At 41.7% G+C, this 17,620-nt stretch overlaps 1 protein-coding gene across 4 annotated transcripts; it reads right to left on the reverse strand.

Annotated features, from left to right (window-relative positions):
• Positions 1–683: 683 nt before the first annotated feature.
• btr02 (bloodthirsty-related gene family, member 2) lies at positions 684–13,878 on the reverse strand. Of its 4 annotated transcripts, none has more exons than XM_029123547.2 (10): positions 13,731–13,876; positions 12,008–12,168; positions 7,485–7,668; positions 7,249–7,326; positions 6,680–6,799; positions 6,452–6,586; positions 4,796–4,943; positions 2,511–2,537; positions 1,963–2,125; positions 684–1,150 (listed from the first exon to the last, which is right to left on the reverse strand). In XM_029123547.2, the coding sequence occupies exons 2-10, from the start codon at positions 12,163–12,165 to the stop codon at positions 769–771; spliced, it is 1,395 nt and encodes a 464-aa protein (XP_028979380.2). In that variant the 5' UTR covers positions 12,166–12,168; positions 13,731–13,876; the 3' UTR covers positions 684–768. The 4 variants fall into 4 exon arrangements, with proteins under 4 accessions (XP_028979380.2, XP_028979382.2, XP_028979381.2 ...); XM_029123549.2 differs by having other exon boundaries at positions 769–1,150; positions 7,485–7,626; positions 13,731–13,878; XM_029123548.2 differs by having other exon boundaries at positions 769–1,150; positions 7,521–7,668; positions 13,731–13,874.
• Positions 13,879–17,620: the final 3,742 nt, after the last annotated feature.

A 17,620-nucleotide genomic window follows, 5' to 3' on the forward strand; every position in this document is an offset into this window, starting at 1 on the left:
TGATTCATCACTCCAGAGAACACGTTTCAACTGCTCCCGAGTCCAGTGATGGCATGCTTTACACCAGTGGTTCTCTACTCCAGGCCTCAGGGCCACAAGTAGCCTACTGCTGGTTTTCATTCTAGCCCTCTAAATATTGACTCATTTAGACTTGGAACACCAGGTGAATGCAATGAACTATCAGGGAGAATAGAAAACAAGCAGCAGTCTGGGTCCCCAGGCTTGGAGTAGAACCCCTGCTTTACACCACTCCAGCTGACTCCTGGCTTTGCACATGTTAATGGAAGGATTGAGTACAGCTGCTCAGCCATGGAAGCCAATTTTGGGAAGCTCCCGAGGCACAGTTCTTGTGCTGATGTTGTTTCCAGAGGCAGTTTGGAACTCTGTGCTGAATGATGCAACAGATGACAGGAGGTTTTACACACTACGAGCCTCAGCACTCAGTGGTCTTGTTCTGTGAGGTCACGTTGTCTACCACTTTGTGACTGGGCTGCTGTTGCTCCTAGATACTTCCACTTCACAGCTATGGCAGGTACAGTTGACTGGGGCAGAAATGTAATGAACTGTCTTATGACAATGGTGGCATCCTATGACAGAGCCAGGTTTAAAGTCACTGAGCTCCTCAGTATTACCCACTGTATGGCCTATGGAGATTTCATGGCTACATTATGTGCTGGGTGTTATGCACCTGTGAGCAATAGGTGTGGCTGAAACACCCATTGGTAAGGGTGTCCACATACTTTTGGCCATATAGTGTATTTCTACCACTCAGACGGTTAAGATGCAGGTATTAATAACCAGAGGAGCACTGTTTCTTCCCCCATGTGGCCTTCCTGGACTAAATATGGGGTGTAGCCTGTCAGTGAAGCTGTCAGTGAAGGTGAAGATGTTGACTCCAGTCTCCCCACAGTAGAAGGACACTCGGCCCTCTCCGTATTCCAGAAACACCCCCACCCTCCTGGGCTTCTGTTCTAGGAAGATCGGGGTGACGGCGTGGGAAGTGTTAGCCTCATACTGACCCTCATTCAGACTCAGCGTCCAGAAGCCATTGGCTGGGCTGACTGTAAACTTCCCCTTCCTGTTGACGGATTGTCTTGCTACACCCAGGGTCCATTCCATCTTCTCCCCTACCTCTACCTCCCAGTAATACCTGGAATGAAGACAACGTCGGTCCATGTTTTCAATCCAACAACTATTAACATTGTAGTGTCTGTCATCATATCAGCTATTCAGTTAGCATTGTAGTGTCTTTCATCATATCAGCTATTCAGTTAGCATTGTAGTGTCTGTCATCATAACAGCTATTCAGTTAGCATTGTAGTGTCTTTCATCATATCAGCTATTCAGTTAGCATTGTAGTATCTTTCATCATATCAGCTATTCAGTTAGCATTGTAGTGTCTTTCATCATATCAGCTATTCAGTTAGCATTGTAGTGTCTTTCATCATATCAGCTATTCAGTTAGCATTGTAGTGTCTTTCATCATATCAGCTATTCAGTTAGCATTGTAGTGTCTGTCATCATAACAGCTATTCAGTTAGCATTGTAGTGTCTTTCATCATATCAGCTATTCAGTTAGCATTGTAGTGTCTTTCATCATATCAGCTATTCAGTTAGCATTGTAGTGTCTTTCATCATATCAGCTATTCAGTTAGCATTGTAGTGTCTTTCATCATATCAGCTATTCAGTTAGCATTGTAGTGTCTTTCATCATAACAGCTATTCAGTTAGCTTTCCAATACCTGTTTCTCATCATACCAACCGGTTTTACTAGTTTCATAGGATTCGTTAGTACCGAGCACATTTTTTTTATTTTATTTTTATGCTGCTAAAGTTTATGTAGGAACTATGCAATAGTTTTAAGCCAATATTCTGTGCAGGAACTCAAAGCATAAAAAAATGATTGGATTTAATAAACAAGCCTGTTATACTGGTATAAAACCTGAATAGGAAAATCTGTACCTTCCACTGGAGAAGGCTTCTCTACACATCACGTTGGCCACACGGTCAAACCTCTTGGGGTTGTCTGGGACCTCCTGGCGTTTGTCTGTGTGTCGCACCTGTTTCCGGTCCTCTGAGACTGAGAGGAAGGCGTTGGCCGTCTGGAGACTCAGGGAGATGTCCACTAGGAGAGAACAAAGAGAGGGTGTGCTAATGTAAGAGGATAGGGCAACCTTTTAGTAAAGATGATTTAATATAAACGCAGGCAGACAAAGTGCTGCTCCAACAGAAAGACTAACAAACTTGTAGGCAGTGTCAATGTTATCTAGCTAAACCCATGCAAAAAACAATGTAGTCATTTTTGTTTTGCCACACTGCGCAGGACCACAAATCAAAGGCACTCCATCAATAGAATGTTGTTGATGACATGTGGTAGTATTAGTTCAGCTACCTAAGCTACATTTCTTGGCGAAAAGGTCTGCCTCTATGTTTTAAGCCTCTTTAATATTAGTGTTATTTTAAAACATGACAACAGGTAAAGGTGTCTAGATTCACATAGATACACATACCTGTGTATTTCTGTATTTTCTTCAGCTCTGAAAAATATAACAGCTCTAGTAAGAATATTTCCCAGACAAACATTGAAAGAAATGGAAGGTATGACAGCTTTTCAGACACACTTTTGTTTAGTTTCATTGCCAATGCTTCTACATGCTGACGTTTTAGAATTCAGGACACAAATCTAATAAAAGTTACAGGACAAATATTAACATTTGTCTGACATAATGTCATGCAAAAGTAGATAAAACATGAAGACTAGTGTTGAGGGTAGATGTATAACAGACACATGAAGAATAGTGTTGAGGGTAGATATATAACAGACACATGAAGACTAGTGTTGAGGGTAAATGTATAACTGTGACACATGAAGACTAGTGTTGAGGGTAGATGTATAACAGACACATGAAGACTAGTGTTGAGGGTAGATGTATAACTGTGACACATGAAGACTAGTGTTGAGGGTAGATGTATAACAGACACATGAAGAATAGTGTTGAGGGGTAGATGTATAACTGTGACACATGAAGACTATTGTTCAGGGTAGATGTATAACTGACACATGAAGACTAGTGTTGAGGGTAGGTGTATAACAGACACATGAAGACTAGTGTTGAGGGTAAATGTATAACTGTGACACATGAAGACTAGTGTTGAGGGTAAATGTATAACAGACACATGAAGACTATTGTTGAGGGTAGGTGTATAACAGACACATGAAGACTAGTGTTGAGGGTAGATGTATAACGGACACATGAAGACTAGTGTTGAGGGTAGATGTATAACTGACACATGAAGACTAGTGTTGAGGGGTAGATGTATAACAGACACATGAAGACTAGTGTTGAGGGTAAATGTATAACAGACACATGAAGACTATTGTTGAGGATATGTGTATAACAGACACATGAAGACTAGTGTTGAGGGGTAGATGTATAACAGACACATGAAGACTAGTGTTGAGGGTAGATGTATAACTGACACATGAAGACTATTGTTGAGGGTAGATGTATAACAGACACATGAAGACTAGTGTTGAGGGTAGATGTATAACTGACACATGAAGACTATTGTTGAGGGTAGATGTATAACAGACACATGAAGACTATTGTTGAGGGTAGATGTATAACAGACACATGAAGACTATTGTTGAGGGTAGATGTATAACAGACACATGAAGACTATTGTTGAGGGTAGATGTATAACAGACACATGAAGACTATTGTTGAGGGTAGATGTATAACAGACACATGAAGACTAGTGTTGAGGGTAGATGTATAACAGACACATGAAGACTATTGTTGAGGGTAGGTGTATAACAGACACATGAAGACTAGTGTTGAGGGTAGGTGTATAACAGACACATGAAGACTAGTGTTGAGGGTAGATGTATAACAGACACATGAAGACTAGTGTTGAAGGTAGATAAATAACAGACACATGAAGACTAGTGTTGAGGGTAGATGTATAACTGTGACACATGAAGACTATTGTTGAGGGTAGATGTATAACAGACACATGAAGACTAGTGTTGAGGGTAAATGTATAACTGACACATGAAGACTAGTGTTGAGGGGTAGATGTATAACAGACACATGAAGACTAGTGTTGAGGGTAAATGTATAACAGACACATGAAGACTATTGTTGAGGGTAGGTGTATAACAGACACATGAAGACTAGTGTTGAGGGTAGATGTATAACTGACACATGAAGACTAGTGTTGAGGGTAGATGTATAACTGACACATGAAGACTAGTGTTGAGGGGTAGATGTATAACAGACACATGAAGACTATTGTTGAGGATATGTGTATAACAGACACATGAAGACTAGTGTTGAGGGGTAGATGTATAACAGACACATGAAGACTAGTGTTGAGGGTAGATGTATAACTGACACATGAAGACTATTGTTGAGGGTAGATGTATAACAGACACATGAAGACTATTGTTGAGGGTAGATGTATAACAGACACATGAAGACTATTGTTGAGGGTAGATGTATAACAGACACATGAAGACTATTGTTGAGGGTAGATGTATAACATACACATGAAGACTAGTGTTGAGGGTAGATGTATAACAGACACATGAAGACTATTGTTGAGGGTAGGTGTATAACAGACACATGAAGACTAGTGTTGAGGGTAGGTGTATAACAGACACATGAAGACTATTGTTGAGGGTAGATGTATAACAGACACATGAAGACTTGTTCTTTAGTGATTAAGGTATTTGAGGCAACTGCTGAAAAGGGCTTTATTATAATGTATTGATTTATTGTCTGATACCGACCCAGTTTAGACAGTCTGTTGAGTTCTGCTTTGACCATGATCATCAGTTCTGACAAAGCTTTTCTGGTCAGGCCTACAGAGGGGTCAGTCTCCATGGTAACCTTGAACCAGTCCCTCCTCTCAGGGTAGCCTGGTGTGGAATTAAGGCCCTGCAGTGTTCATAGAGGACACAAAAACAGGCAGAAACAAATATGTAACATACAATGATGTTCCCATGGATATTAGAGATTGGTTTTAAAAGTGGCTAAGGTACTAATTAAAGGGCTTTTTGTAGTCAAGTATTATTTTGTGGTCATGAAATGTGTTTTATTCGTCATCCCCAAATTTGTGACTATGACCTTATCTTGTGCAGTAAAGGTTGAATATTCCAAAGCACCTTTAGACAAGCCTGACATAGACAAGCCTGACATAGACAAGCCTGACATAGACAAGCCTGACACAGACAAGCCTGACATAGACAAGCCTGACATAGACAAGCCTGACACAGACAAGCCTGACATAGACAAGCCTGACATAGACAAGCCTGACACAGACAAGCCTGACATAGACAAGCCTGACACAGACAAGCCTGACATAGACAAGCCTGACATAGACAAGCCTGACATAGACAAGCCTGACACAGACAAGCCTGACATAGACAAGCCTGACACAGACAAGCCTGACAGCACAAGTAGCTGCTGGAGGGGTGGCAAACTAAGGCCCACGGTCTGAATCCGGCCCGGGAGTCAGTTGTTTTTACAAAATGCTAAACAAATGTGGTCCTCTATTTAATTTCAAAATCCTGATATGGCCCCCGAGCCAAAAAGTTTGCACTAGAGTTTGATGACAAGGCAGCCCTGTTAAACCCATTTGCTCTCAGGCAGTACTGAGCCAATAGGCCCCATGCTGGTCCCCTGGATATTGTCAGGTTAGAAACTTGTCAGGTCAACAACTCGTACATCAGTGACACTGTGACACTGTGACACTTACCAACATGACTCTTTCAACACTGTGACACTGTGACACTTACCAACATGACTCTTTCAACACTGTGACACTGTGACACTTACCAACATGACTCTTTCAACACTGTGACACTTGCCAACGTGACTCTTTCAACACTGTGACACTTACCAACATGACTCTTTCAACACTGTGACACTTATCAACATGACTCTTTCAACACTGTGACACTTACCAACATGACTCTTTCAACACTGTGACACTTACCAACATTACTCTTTCAACACTGTGACACTGTGATACTTACCAACGTGACTCTTTCAACACTGTGACACTGTGACACTTACCAACGTGACTCTTTCAACACTGTGACACTGTGACACTTACCAACATGACTCTTTCAACACTCTGACACTGTGACACTTACCAACATGACTCTTTCAACACTGTGACACTTGCCAACGTGACTCTTTCAACACTGTGACACTTACCAACATGACTCTTTCAACACTGTGACACTTACCAACATGACTCTTTCAACACTGTGACACTGTGATACTTACCAACGTGACTCTTTCAACACTGTGACACTGTGACACTTACCAACGTGACTCTTTCAACACTGTGACACTGTGACACTTACCAACGTGACTCTTTCAACACTGTGACACTTATCAACGTGACTCTTTCAACACTGTGACACTGTGACACTTACCAACGCAGTACTTTTATCATCATGCCATAACTCATCTAGACTCAGAGGAGATGGAGTAGGCCCCAGTTCTGTGTTTCTGTTCTTCAGATGTTTAATCTCCTCTTCCAGCTCCTTTACCAGCTTGTCAACCCTCCTCTAAACCAACAGAAATAGTAAACATTGTGTGAATCAATGATCACTGTTAATTTTGGTAATACATAAGAAATAGCGGCACTTTACATTACAGACCTCTGCCTCTGACTGTCTTTCCTCTATGGCTGCCACCACTGCCTTGTGGCTGTTCTCTATGGAGCTCGTCAGGGCAGAGAACACCTTGTGGCTTTCTCGAACCTCCTTGAGACACGAATTCTGATGGGACAGAAGACCATATCTCAGACACAGGTTATGATCTGTATCAGACATGTTTATCAGACAAGTTCCCCATTGGATAAAGCACATGCCATCATTTGAGATGTATTTGAGATGTGTTTAAATTAGACAAATGTTGGTAGTTGGCTCACACTACTTTATGGGACCAGAGATGTTCCGTATGTGTTTGGTGTGATGGCTCTGACTCAGGGCTGTCCAGCCTTGGTTCAATATATCTACAGTCCTGTAGGTTTCTCTCCAAAGTTGTGACTAACCTTGATCTAGTTTTTCATCTTGCTAGTATTAACATCAGGGGTTAAATTATGGTTGGAGAGAAAACCAACAGTACAGTCTCTTTCCAGGAACATGGTTGGGCAGTCCGTTTCCCCCTCATCCGGATCTCCAGAAGTCCACAGAGTGGCCCGTGTCAATTTGTCATTGAGACTCACTTTGAGGAGCTGCAGGGAGTTTCTGAGACGATCCACTTTCTGCAGTCTCTCTTGGATCATCAGGTCAATATCCACAAACTGGGAACGCAGAAAAGACATTCACATTTACTATTAGTTTTCAAGACTGGAGGAATGTTGGAGTGGGAACATTCATCAGTTTGATATCTTTCTCCAGATACAACTTGGCAAACGTTAAAGTTAGCATGGAAGCTCTTAAACAGTCTGGACTTTTAAACCTCTGAGGTCACAGGTGGTCCTACTGCGGTCACTACCATGTCATGGTTCCCTTCAGGCTCTGGCCTCTTCATCCGGTAGTTGTCACACACTTCAGCCAGGATGCGGTTGACATTAAGGTCGGGCCTGGCGTGAAACAGACGTCTACAGACAGGACAGTAGTCAGAGCGATGCCGGCTCCAGTACCTGGAATGTAGCCCAGACTCTGTTTATGTCATGCTTAAAACTGAGATACAGTTGTGCTCAAAAGTTTGCATACCCTTGGAGAATTGGTATTAATATGAACCATTTGTAAAGAAAACATGAGTGAGCAGGCAAAACACATGTCTTATATCTTATGGGATTCAAATTCAACTGTATGGCACGATCATAAAACAAAACATGGCAACAAAGTAAAAAATTAACTGACCCCTGTTCAAAAGTCTGCATACACTTAGTTCTTAATACTGTGTATTGCCCCCTTTAGCATCAATGACAGCATGCAGTCTTTTGTAACTGTTGTCTATGAGGCCTCAAATTCTTGCATGTGGTAAAGCTGCCCATTCGTCTTTCAAAATGCCTCCAGGTCATTCTAAGTCTTTGGATATTAAGGTCAGGAAACTGTGATGGCTACTCCAGAACCTTCACCCTTTTCTGCTGTAACCACTGAAGTCAACATGGCCCTGTGCTTAGGGTCATTGTCATGCTGGAAAGTCCAAGAGCGTCCCATGAGCAGCTTTTGTGCAGAAGAATGCAAATTGTCTGACCATATTTTCTGATAACATGCTGCATTCATCTTGCCATCAATTTTCACAAAATTCCCTGTGCCTTTAGAGCTCACACACCCCCAAAACATCAATGAGCCACCACCATGCTTCACAGTGGGGATGGTATTCTGTTCACTATAGGCCTTGTTGACCCCTCTCCAAAAATAGCGCTTATGGTTGTGACCATAAAACCTTATTTTGGTCTCATCACACCAAATGTAGTGTGCCAGAAGCTGTGAGGTGTGTCATGGTGTTGTTGGGCATATTGTAACTAGGCTTTTTTGTTGCATTGGTGCAGTAAAGGCTTCTTTCTGGCAATCCAACCAGTATCGTCGTATTGTGCTCCTTGAAACAACCACACCGTCTTTTTCCAGAGCAGCCTGTATTTCTCCTGAGGTTACCAGTGGGTTTTTCTTTGTATCCTAAACAATTCCTCTGGCAGTTTTGGCTGAATCTTTCTTGGTCTACCTTGGCTTGGTATCAAGAGATCCCCGAATGTTCCACTTCTTAATAAGTAATTGAACAGCACTGACTGACATTTGCAAGGATTTGGATATCTTTTTAAATCCTTTTCCATCTTTCAAGTTCCATTACCATGTTATGCAGGTCTTTTGACAGTTCTTTTCTGCTCCCCATGGCTCAGTGTCTAGCCTGCTCAGTGCATCAACGTGACTATTAACGTGACTATCAACGTAACTCATTGACTATTTACACACAGACACTGTGTCTGTTTAAAAAGCCACAGGAGTGGGAAATTCACCTTTAATTGCCTTTTTCAACGGTGTGTGTCACCTTGTGTGCCTGTAACAAGGCAAAACATTTAAGGGTAGGTAAACTTTTGATCAGGGCCTTTTGGGTGATTTCTGTTATCATTATGATTTAAAAAGGAGCCAAACAACGGTGATAATAAATGGCTTCATATGATCACTATCCTTAAATAAAAGATTTGCATGATCAGTCATATTTTCAAATCAATGCCAACATTTCACAATTTCTGCCAGGGTATGCAAACCTATGAGCAGAACTGTACACTCAATAGTCCATGTTTTAACATTAAAACATTAAAATGTAGACTGTCAACTGAAGTATATGGTAAAACACAATGCATGTTTATCTGTAATGGTTCTTCAATGGTAGGGTAGCAGGACACAGGCGCAGGGGTAGCTAAAGAAAATATTATTTAATTCCAAGACTTGACCCTCTGAAGTAACTAACAAGCATGTAATAGAAGACAATCATTCACAACAAACACTACGACAGGAGGAACTTAAACAGGGACATGGTTTTGGATAAACAAAGTACAATTGAAGACTAAACTAGACAGGTGAAAACAATGAAAGAAGATAGGAACAGAACACTTAGAACATAAAGACACTGAACATAAAAATTAACATAAAAAAGTGCCCCCCCCCCGTGTCTGGTGGTCCTGTTGGGGTGTCTGGTGGTCCTGTTGGGGTGTCTGGTGGTCCTGTTGGGGTGTCTGGTTGTCCTGTTGGGGTGTCTCCTGGTGGTCCTGTTGGGGTGTCTGGTATCCTGTTTGGGTATCTGGTATCCTGTTGGGGTGGCTTGTGGTCCTGTTGGGGTATCTGGTGGTGGTCTTGTTGGGGTGTCTGGTGGTGGTCCTGTTGAGGTGTCTGGTGGTCCTGTAGAGGTGTCTGGTGGTCTTGTTGGGGTGTCTGGTGGTGGTCCTGTTGGGGTGTCTGGTGGTGGTCCTGTTGGGGTGGCTGGTGGTGGTACTATTGGGGTCTCTGGTGGTCCTGGTCAATCTCCCTTGGTCTCTGGGCTCCATGCAAGATCTCCCCTCATGGAGTTGCTATGATCATGAGAACGGTGAGGAATCAGCCCGGAACTACATGGGAGGATCTTGTCAATGACTGAAATCCTGCAGTGCCCGCAAGGTCCCCCTGCTCAAGAAAGCACATGTACAGGCCTGTCCGAAGTTTGCCATTGAACATCTGAATGATTCAGAGGAGAACTGGGTGAAAGTGTTGTGGTCAGATGAGCCCAAAATCGAGTTATTTTGGGATCAACTCAACTCCCCGTATTTGGAGGAGGAGGGATGCTGCCTATGACCCCAAGAACATCATCCCCACCGTTAAACACGGAGGTGGAAACATTATGTTTTGGGGGTGTTTTTCTGCTAAGGGGACAGAACAACTTCATCACAACAAAGGGACGATGGACAGGGCCATGTACCGTCAAATCTTGGGTGAGAACATCCTTCCCTCAGCCAGAGCATTGAAAATGGGTTGTGGATGGGTATTGCAGCATGACAATGACCCAAAATACATGGCCAAGGCAACAAAGGAGTGGCTCAAGAAGAAGCACACAAAGGTCCTGGAGTGGCCTTGCCAGTCTCCAGACCTTACTACCATAGAAAATCTGTGGAGGGTGCTGAAGGTTCGAGTTGCCAAATGTCATTTTTCTGGATTATTTTGTTGTTATTCTGTCTCTCACTGTTCAAATAAACCTAGCATTAACATTATAGACTCATAATTTCTTTGTCAGTGGGCAAACGTACAAAATCAGCAGGGGATCAAATAATGTTTTACCTCACTGTAGAAACATACTGGATAGATCAAAACTAAATTGAACATTGAAATGTAACAGCCAGCATGACACACAGTATCCCTGTGATGCATTCAGTAAAATTAACTGAACGATATCTGAAATACTTTCATTCTAATAGTCATAAGATCGGACTTGTTAGTCCTGCACATCCCAGAGATGCTTGATCAGATTGAGATCTGGGGAATGTGAGGTGAGGGCAGAACTCAACATATTCATCAAACCATTCCCATACAATGTGTGCAGGTTGGCAGGGCCGGCCTCCTGCTGAAAGAGGCCAATGCCATCAGGGAATACCATTACCATGAAGGGCTGTACCTGGTCTGTAACTATATTTATCAGGGAATACCATTACCATGAAGGGCTGTACCTGGTCTGTAACTATATTTATCAGGGAATACCATTACCATGAAGGGCTGTACCTGGTCTGGAACCATGTTTAGGTAGGTGGCACGTGTCAAATGGATGTCCACATGAATGCCAGGACCCAGGGTTTCCCACCAGAACATTACCCAGTGCATCTACCCACAGTGCATCCTGGTGCCATCACTTCTCCAGGTAAAGGACACACACAGAGACGGCCATCCAGGTGATGTTAAAGAAAACGGGACTCATCGGACCAGACGACCTTCCACTGCTCCAAGGTCCAGTTCCGACACTCGTATGTCCATTATAGGCCCTTTTGACGGTGGACAGGGGTCATTATGGGCACTCTGGTCTGTGGCTACGCAGCCCCATATGCAGCAGGGTGTGATGTACTGTGTTGTGACACATTCCTCCAGTACCCATCATTAACATTTTCTGTGCCACAGACAGGATAGCCTTTGTTGCCTTCACACATCGTTGAGCCGTGGGCGCCCAACACCCAGTCGCCAGTTGGTAGTTCGTCCCTCCTCGGACCACTGTTAGTAGGTACCCACCACTGTTGACTGGGAGGCACCCCACAAGCCTTGTTATTTCAGAGATGCTCTGACCCGGGCATCCAACATGTTGACTACGAGAACTGATTGTTCGCTAACAATGTAATCTACCCAGACCCTGACATCTGCCCTTGAGATGATCAGTGTTATTCGCTCCACCTGTGAGTTGTCATGTTTTGGCTCATCAGTGTATATGATAATAGCTGAATGATAAATATATATAGAGGTAAATTGTTAAGTATACATAGAATGTCATATAGATATTCAATACATAGATATTCAATACAGTACCCGCACAGACATGTCTGGCAGAAGCTGTGACCACAGGGTGTGGTGACGGGGTTGTTAAAGACGTCCTTACACAGCGGGCACAGGAAATGTTTCTCAGGAAGTAGATCGATGGGAAAGGTTGGAGAGGTTGGAGAGGTTGGAGAGGTTGGAGATGCCATGCTCTGGAAGGACAACAAGGAAACCAAATCAACCCATCTTCTTATCTTTCCCTAATGCCCTCTATCGCCTCAAGAAGCAAAAAACATAAATTAACATATCAGTACAAACCATCAGTTCAATCATGCAATGTCACATTTCGTTGAAGGCCATCATGTTCCTGTCATGTAATTGATATGAAACGCCAGACACATTTTCACTGGTACGGCTTAGTAATAAAAAGCAATGCATCCTGTCCCGTTACAGGTTTTCAGTGGAAGCAGAACGTGTGTCAAAAGCCACAATACTCATTAGCTTGCTTCAAGGTCAAACATAATCAATGACTTGAAAGTAGGATGTTTGGTTATGTAACATTTTCTCTTAGCTGTGGGGATAACAAGAATCTTTCTATACAGACCAAAATAATGTTGGTAAAAGACAACTGGAGAGTTTGCATTCCAGAATCACCTGTACAGTAAACACAAAGTTTTTTTGGGTAAATGTGTCTTATATAAACATTCTAATTCATATCTTATAACCTGGTATAAAGTGTGATTCAGTCCCACATAACTTATAACCTGGAATAAAGTTTGATTCAGCCGAGTCCCAGAGCCTGAGCATACGGGTGATTTATATCTGTTATTAAACCCACAGTGGTTGGAGGCCTGTTGAAGAGAAGATCTTATCACTCAATGAAGGGAGTTTCCTAATGACAACCTATTCCCTATGTAGCACCCTACTTTAGACCAGACCCTTATTAACCCAGTCAGAAGTAGTCCAGTTTAGTGGACATAGAGGACCATGTGGGATAAACCCACAGTTACTGAGTGACAGTGTTTTGTCAGACTTCCAACACAAACCCCAACACTTGTGTCCTTAAAAACAGAATGGTGAACAGAGACTCATTACACAACAGCGACAGGATGTGTGGAGGTTCTGATAGTGAGAGGATCATCTGTTGCATTCAAACAGAATAGTGACACCTGTGTGTATGCGCACGTTTGTGTGTGTGTATGCGCACGTTTTTATGTGTGTGTGTCTGTGTGAGTGATTCATTATTCAAGGTGAAATCCTTCCTTGTGTTACTGTTTTTTAATCATTTAAAATGTATGTTTTACTATGTCAGTGTTATTCTACACCTGGTGATTACAAGGCATTTCAAACATTAACACTGATGCATTGTAAAGACTTCATAGTATGCAGTAAAACAGGTAGCACAAAGTATTCTGTTACACACTGAGGGAGAAAAACAACAGTCAATACTGTATATCTTAAGCTTTCAAGCTGGATTTTTTCATGGTACACCTGTGTATTTTCTTTACCTGGAAGTGATTCTGTCTTATTTCTACTTTTATCTCTATCAAAAACCAATAAAGTATTATGTTGTTACTTCCTTAACTGAAAAGACTGACCTGAGCAGCTGTAAACAAGTCAAAAATAAAATGTTGTGCTCGCATGCTGTTTTTCCAGAGTGCTGACATTCTGAATATGAGGATATTATAATATGAGCTTCACAGCCCCCAACAAGTTTAATTTTATTTTAGTAAGTTTAGTAGAGCTGTGATAATTCTCCATAAGTTTAACCAACCTGTCCTGTTCCACTTGTTCCTAGTCAAATCCTGTCCGTTGTTTAGTCGGTCCCTCTCTTACTGTATAAAGATTCCCAGTGACAGGTGAGTTCCTGGAAAGGGAGTTCCTATAGATGTGGTCTAAAATCAGGGTGGGAGGGACCCAACTGAATTTGTCCAATAGAAACTGTTCAATGAAACATTTTGCAACTAAACGGTTTGTTTGGTAGGATCAAAAACAAGAAGAACACATACGTTCAGGCGTTGTCAATTAGATATTTGCTTTGGGAGGAGTCTGTAACCTCAGGCATTGATTAAGATTAAAAGCATCTTCCCTTCCTTCTAAAGTGTTCAGTTCCCTTTACTGATTTAATAGAAAATAAATAATAAATGTAGTACATTTTGGTAAGTTTTTGTTAGCCTATGCCTCCTGCATTTCAATGCTTTCAAAACTGTGGAAAGTACTGAATGAGTGTGCGCTTACGAATCAGGAAATACATTTTTAATACTTCATTCAGGGCAGTCATATTTGAGGCCCCACCCGATCATCATACAGCAGCAGACTCTGTATCTCTGGTCCACACTTCACATCAGGAAGTGGCAATTTCATTGTGTAGTTTTCCATATGTATTATTTGCATACGACCATAAACATTTTTTTTACTTGGGCAGTTTGCAAACAGTGGGCCTTCCTGAAGTGAAACCCTGAGCCATGTAGTAGCTAATCTTATCCAGCAGATGGCTCTCTCCCTCTGTAGCAACATCTCATTGATTTTAATTTGGGTCTAATGAAATTACTCAGCTAATACACCTATGAAGTAACTGAAGTCCAAGTGATTTTGAGAAAGTGGAAATAAATATTTACAATATAATATATAATACATTTTTTATCTACAACAGTGTGGACTGAATGCGTTTACGTAGTGTGGAATGACCACCAGGGGGCAGGCTTTCTGCCCTAGAAGTAGACCCGTGCGAGATTTGAGTAGCAGGCATCAGTCAATGAAATGAAACCCCATTCAGTGCAGCCCCCCCCTCCCCCCCAATATAAAAATACATATAAAAAAGGGAATACAATTTTTACACCATTACCCTATTGCTAACAAAAAATACACAAAAAACTTTCAAAAATAGGAACCAAATGAACCACACAACCTCCTTGGTTAATTCTAGGTATACGACAAAAGAGTCAATATATCACAAAATATATAGACTATCAACATATTATGGTAATCTTCTAAATTATTCTACAGTATTCCCCTTACTGAGCTCAGGACCTCATCAATACAATCAGAGAAAATCTTATGATGTCATCTCAATGAAAGTTAACCAAATATGCAGGCTACACACATTATCAAACTGTGTGAGATTAAACTGTGTGAGATTATATCCAGCATTATGTAATTTAGTTGTACCGAAAACAAAATATAGTCGCCCTATGTGTAATAGCGTAGCAACCAACATACGCTAACAACAAACATTAGTGTTATGACTTCATTAGTGATTGACTTGGGCTGGAACGGTCCGTAACGGCTTTCCAGTAGCCTGCTTCTAATTTTAGGCAAACAGTGTTCCGGTTCCTTTTTTAAGGCATTATTAACACATGCATTTTCATGAACATAATCCCAATGTGCGATGTGTCTGTTCCTGCACTTATTTTAGAGTAAAAAAGAAATATGTTTCTGAAACCATATATTCACATTATTATGAATGAATGGTGGTTTATTTGGTAGCATTTTGTAGTGTGACCGATTTTACTAATTGCAACAAAGTTGTCGTAACCATACATTTATTTCACTTACACATTGTTTTTAGGCCTTTTTAGGCCACACACACACACACACACACGTGATGTCTCTGTGAATGAGCTGTACAGCTGAAGTTGAAGTCACTGAAACTATTTCATGTTAACATACTATAGTTTTGGCAAGTCGGTCAGGACATCTACTTTGTGCATGACACAAGTAATTATTCCCCAAAAAATTCCAGGCAGATTATTTAATCTATAATTCACTATATCACAATTCCAGTGGGTCAGAAGTTTACATACACTATGTTCACTGTGCTGTAGGCTAATTGACATAATTTGAGTAAACTTGGAGGTTTACTTTTGGATGTATTTCAAGGCCTATCTTCAAACTCAGTGCCTCTTTGCTTAACATCATGAGAGAAATTTTAAGAAACTAGCCAAGACCTCAGAAAATACATTGTAGACCTTCTGAAGCCTGGTGCATCACTGGGAGCAATTTCCAAACACCTGAAGGAACCACGTTCATCTGTACAAACATTAGAACAAAATGGTCGTCATAGCACTCAGAAAGGAGATATATAAACACCATGGAACCACTCAGTCATCATAGCACTCAGAAAGGAGATATATAAACACCATGGAACCACTCAGTCATCATAGCACTCAGGAAGATGTATAAACACCATGGAACCACTCAGTCATCATAGCACTCAGGAAGGAGATGTATAAACACCATGGAACCACTCAGTCATCATAGCACTCAGGAAGGAGATGTATAAACACCATGGAACCACTCAGTCATCATAGCACTCAGGAAGGAGATGTATAAACACCATGGAACCACTCAGTCATCATAGCACTCAGGAAGGAGATGTATAAACACCATGGGACCACTCAGTCATTATAGCACTCAGGAAGGAGATGTATAAACACCATGGAACCACTCAGTCATCATAGCACTCAGGAAGATGTACAGGTGCTGGTCATAAAATTAGAATATCATCAAAAAGTGTATTTATTTCAGTAATTCCATTCAAAAAGTGAAACTTGTATAATGTATACATTCATTCCACAAAGACTGATATATTTCAAGTGTTTATTTCTTTTAAACTCCCAAATTCAGTATCTCAGAAAATTTGAATATTATGAAAAGGTTCAATTTTGAAGACACCTGGTGCCACACTCTAATCAGCTAATTAACTCAAAACACATGCAAAGGCCTTTAAATGGTCTCTCAGTCTAGTTCTGTAGGCAACACAATCATGGGTAAGACTGCTGACTTGACAGCTGTCCAAAAGACGACCATTGACACCTTGCACAAGGAGGGCAAGACACAAAAGGTCATAGCTAAAGAGGCTGGCTGTTCACAGAGCTCTGTGTCCAAGCACATTAATAGAGAGGTGAAGGGAAGGAAAAGATGTGGTAGAAAAAAGTGTAAAAATCAATAGGGATAACCGCACCCTGGAGAGGATTGTGAAACAAAACCCATTCAAAAATGTGGGGGAGATTCACAAAGAGTGGACTGTAGCTGGAGTCAGTGCTTCAAGAACCTGCCCGCACAGACATATGCAAGACATGGGTTTCAGCTGTCGCATTCCTTGTGTCAAACCACTCTTGAACAAGACACAGCTTCAGAAGCGTCTCGCCTGGGCTAAAGACAAAAAGGACTGGACTGCTGCTGAGTGGTCCAAAGTTATGTTCTCTGATGAAAGTAACATTTTTGCATTTCATTTGGAAATCAAGGTCCCAGAGTCTGGAGGAAGAGAGGAAAGGCACAGAATCCAAGTTGCTTGAGGTCCAGTGTAAAGTTTCCACAGTCAGTGATGGTTTGGGGTGCCATGTCATCTGCTGGTGTTAGTCCCCAATGTTTTCTGAGGTCCAAGGTCAACACAGCCATCTACCAGGAAGTTTTAGAGCACTTCATGCTTCCTGCTGCTGACCAACTTTATGGAGATGCAGATTAAATTTTCCAACAGGACTTGGCACATGCACACAGTGCCAAAGCTACCAGTACCTGGTTTAAGGACCATGGTATCATTGTTCTTAATTGGCCAGCAAACTCGCCTGACCTTAACCCTATAGAAAATCTATGGGGTATTGTGAAGAGAAAGATGCGATACGCCAGACCCAACAATGCAGAAGAGCTGATCTTTTTTTTGTA

The sequence above is a fragment of the Esox lucius genome, chromosome 11, assembly GCF_011004845.1.
Source record: "Esox lucius isolate fEsoLuc1 chromosome 11, fEsoLuc1.pri, whole genome shotgun sequence".
Classification (NCBI taxonomy): Eukaryota; Metazoa; Chordata; class Actinopteri; order Esociformes; family Esocidae; genus Esox; species Esox lucius.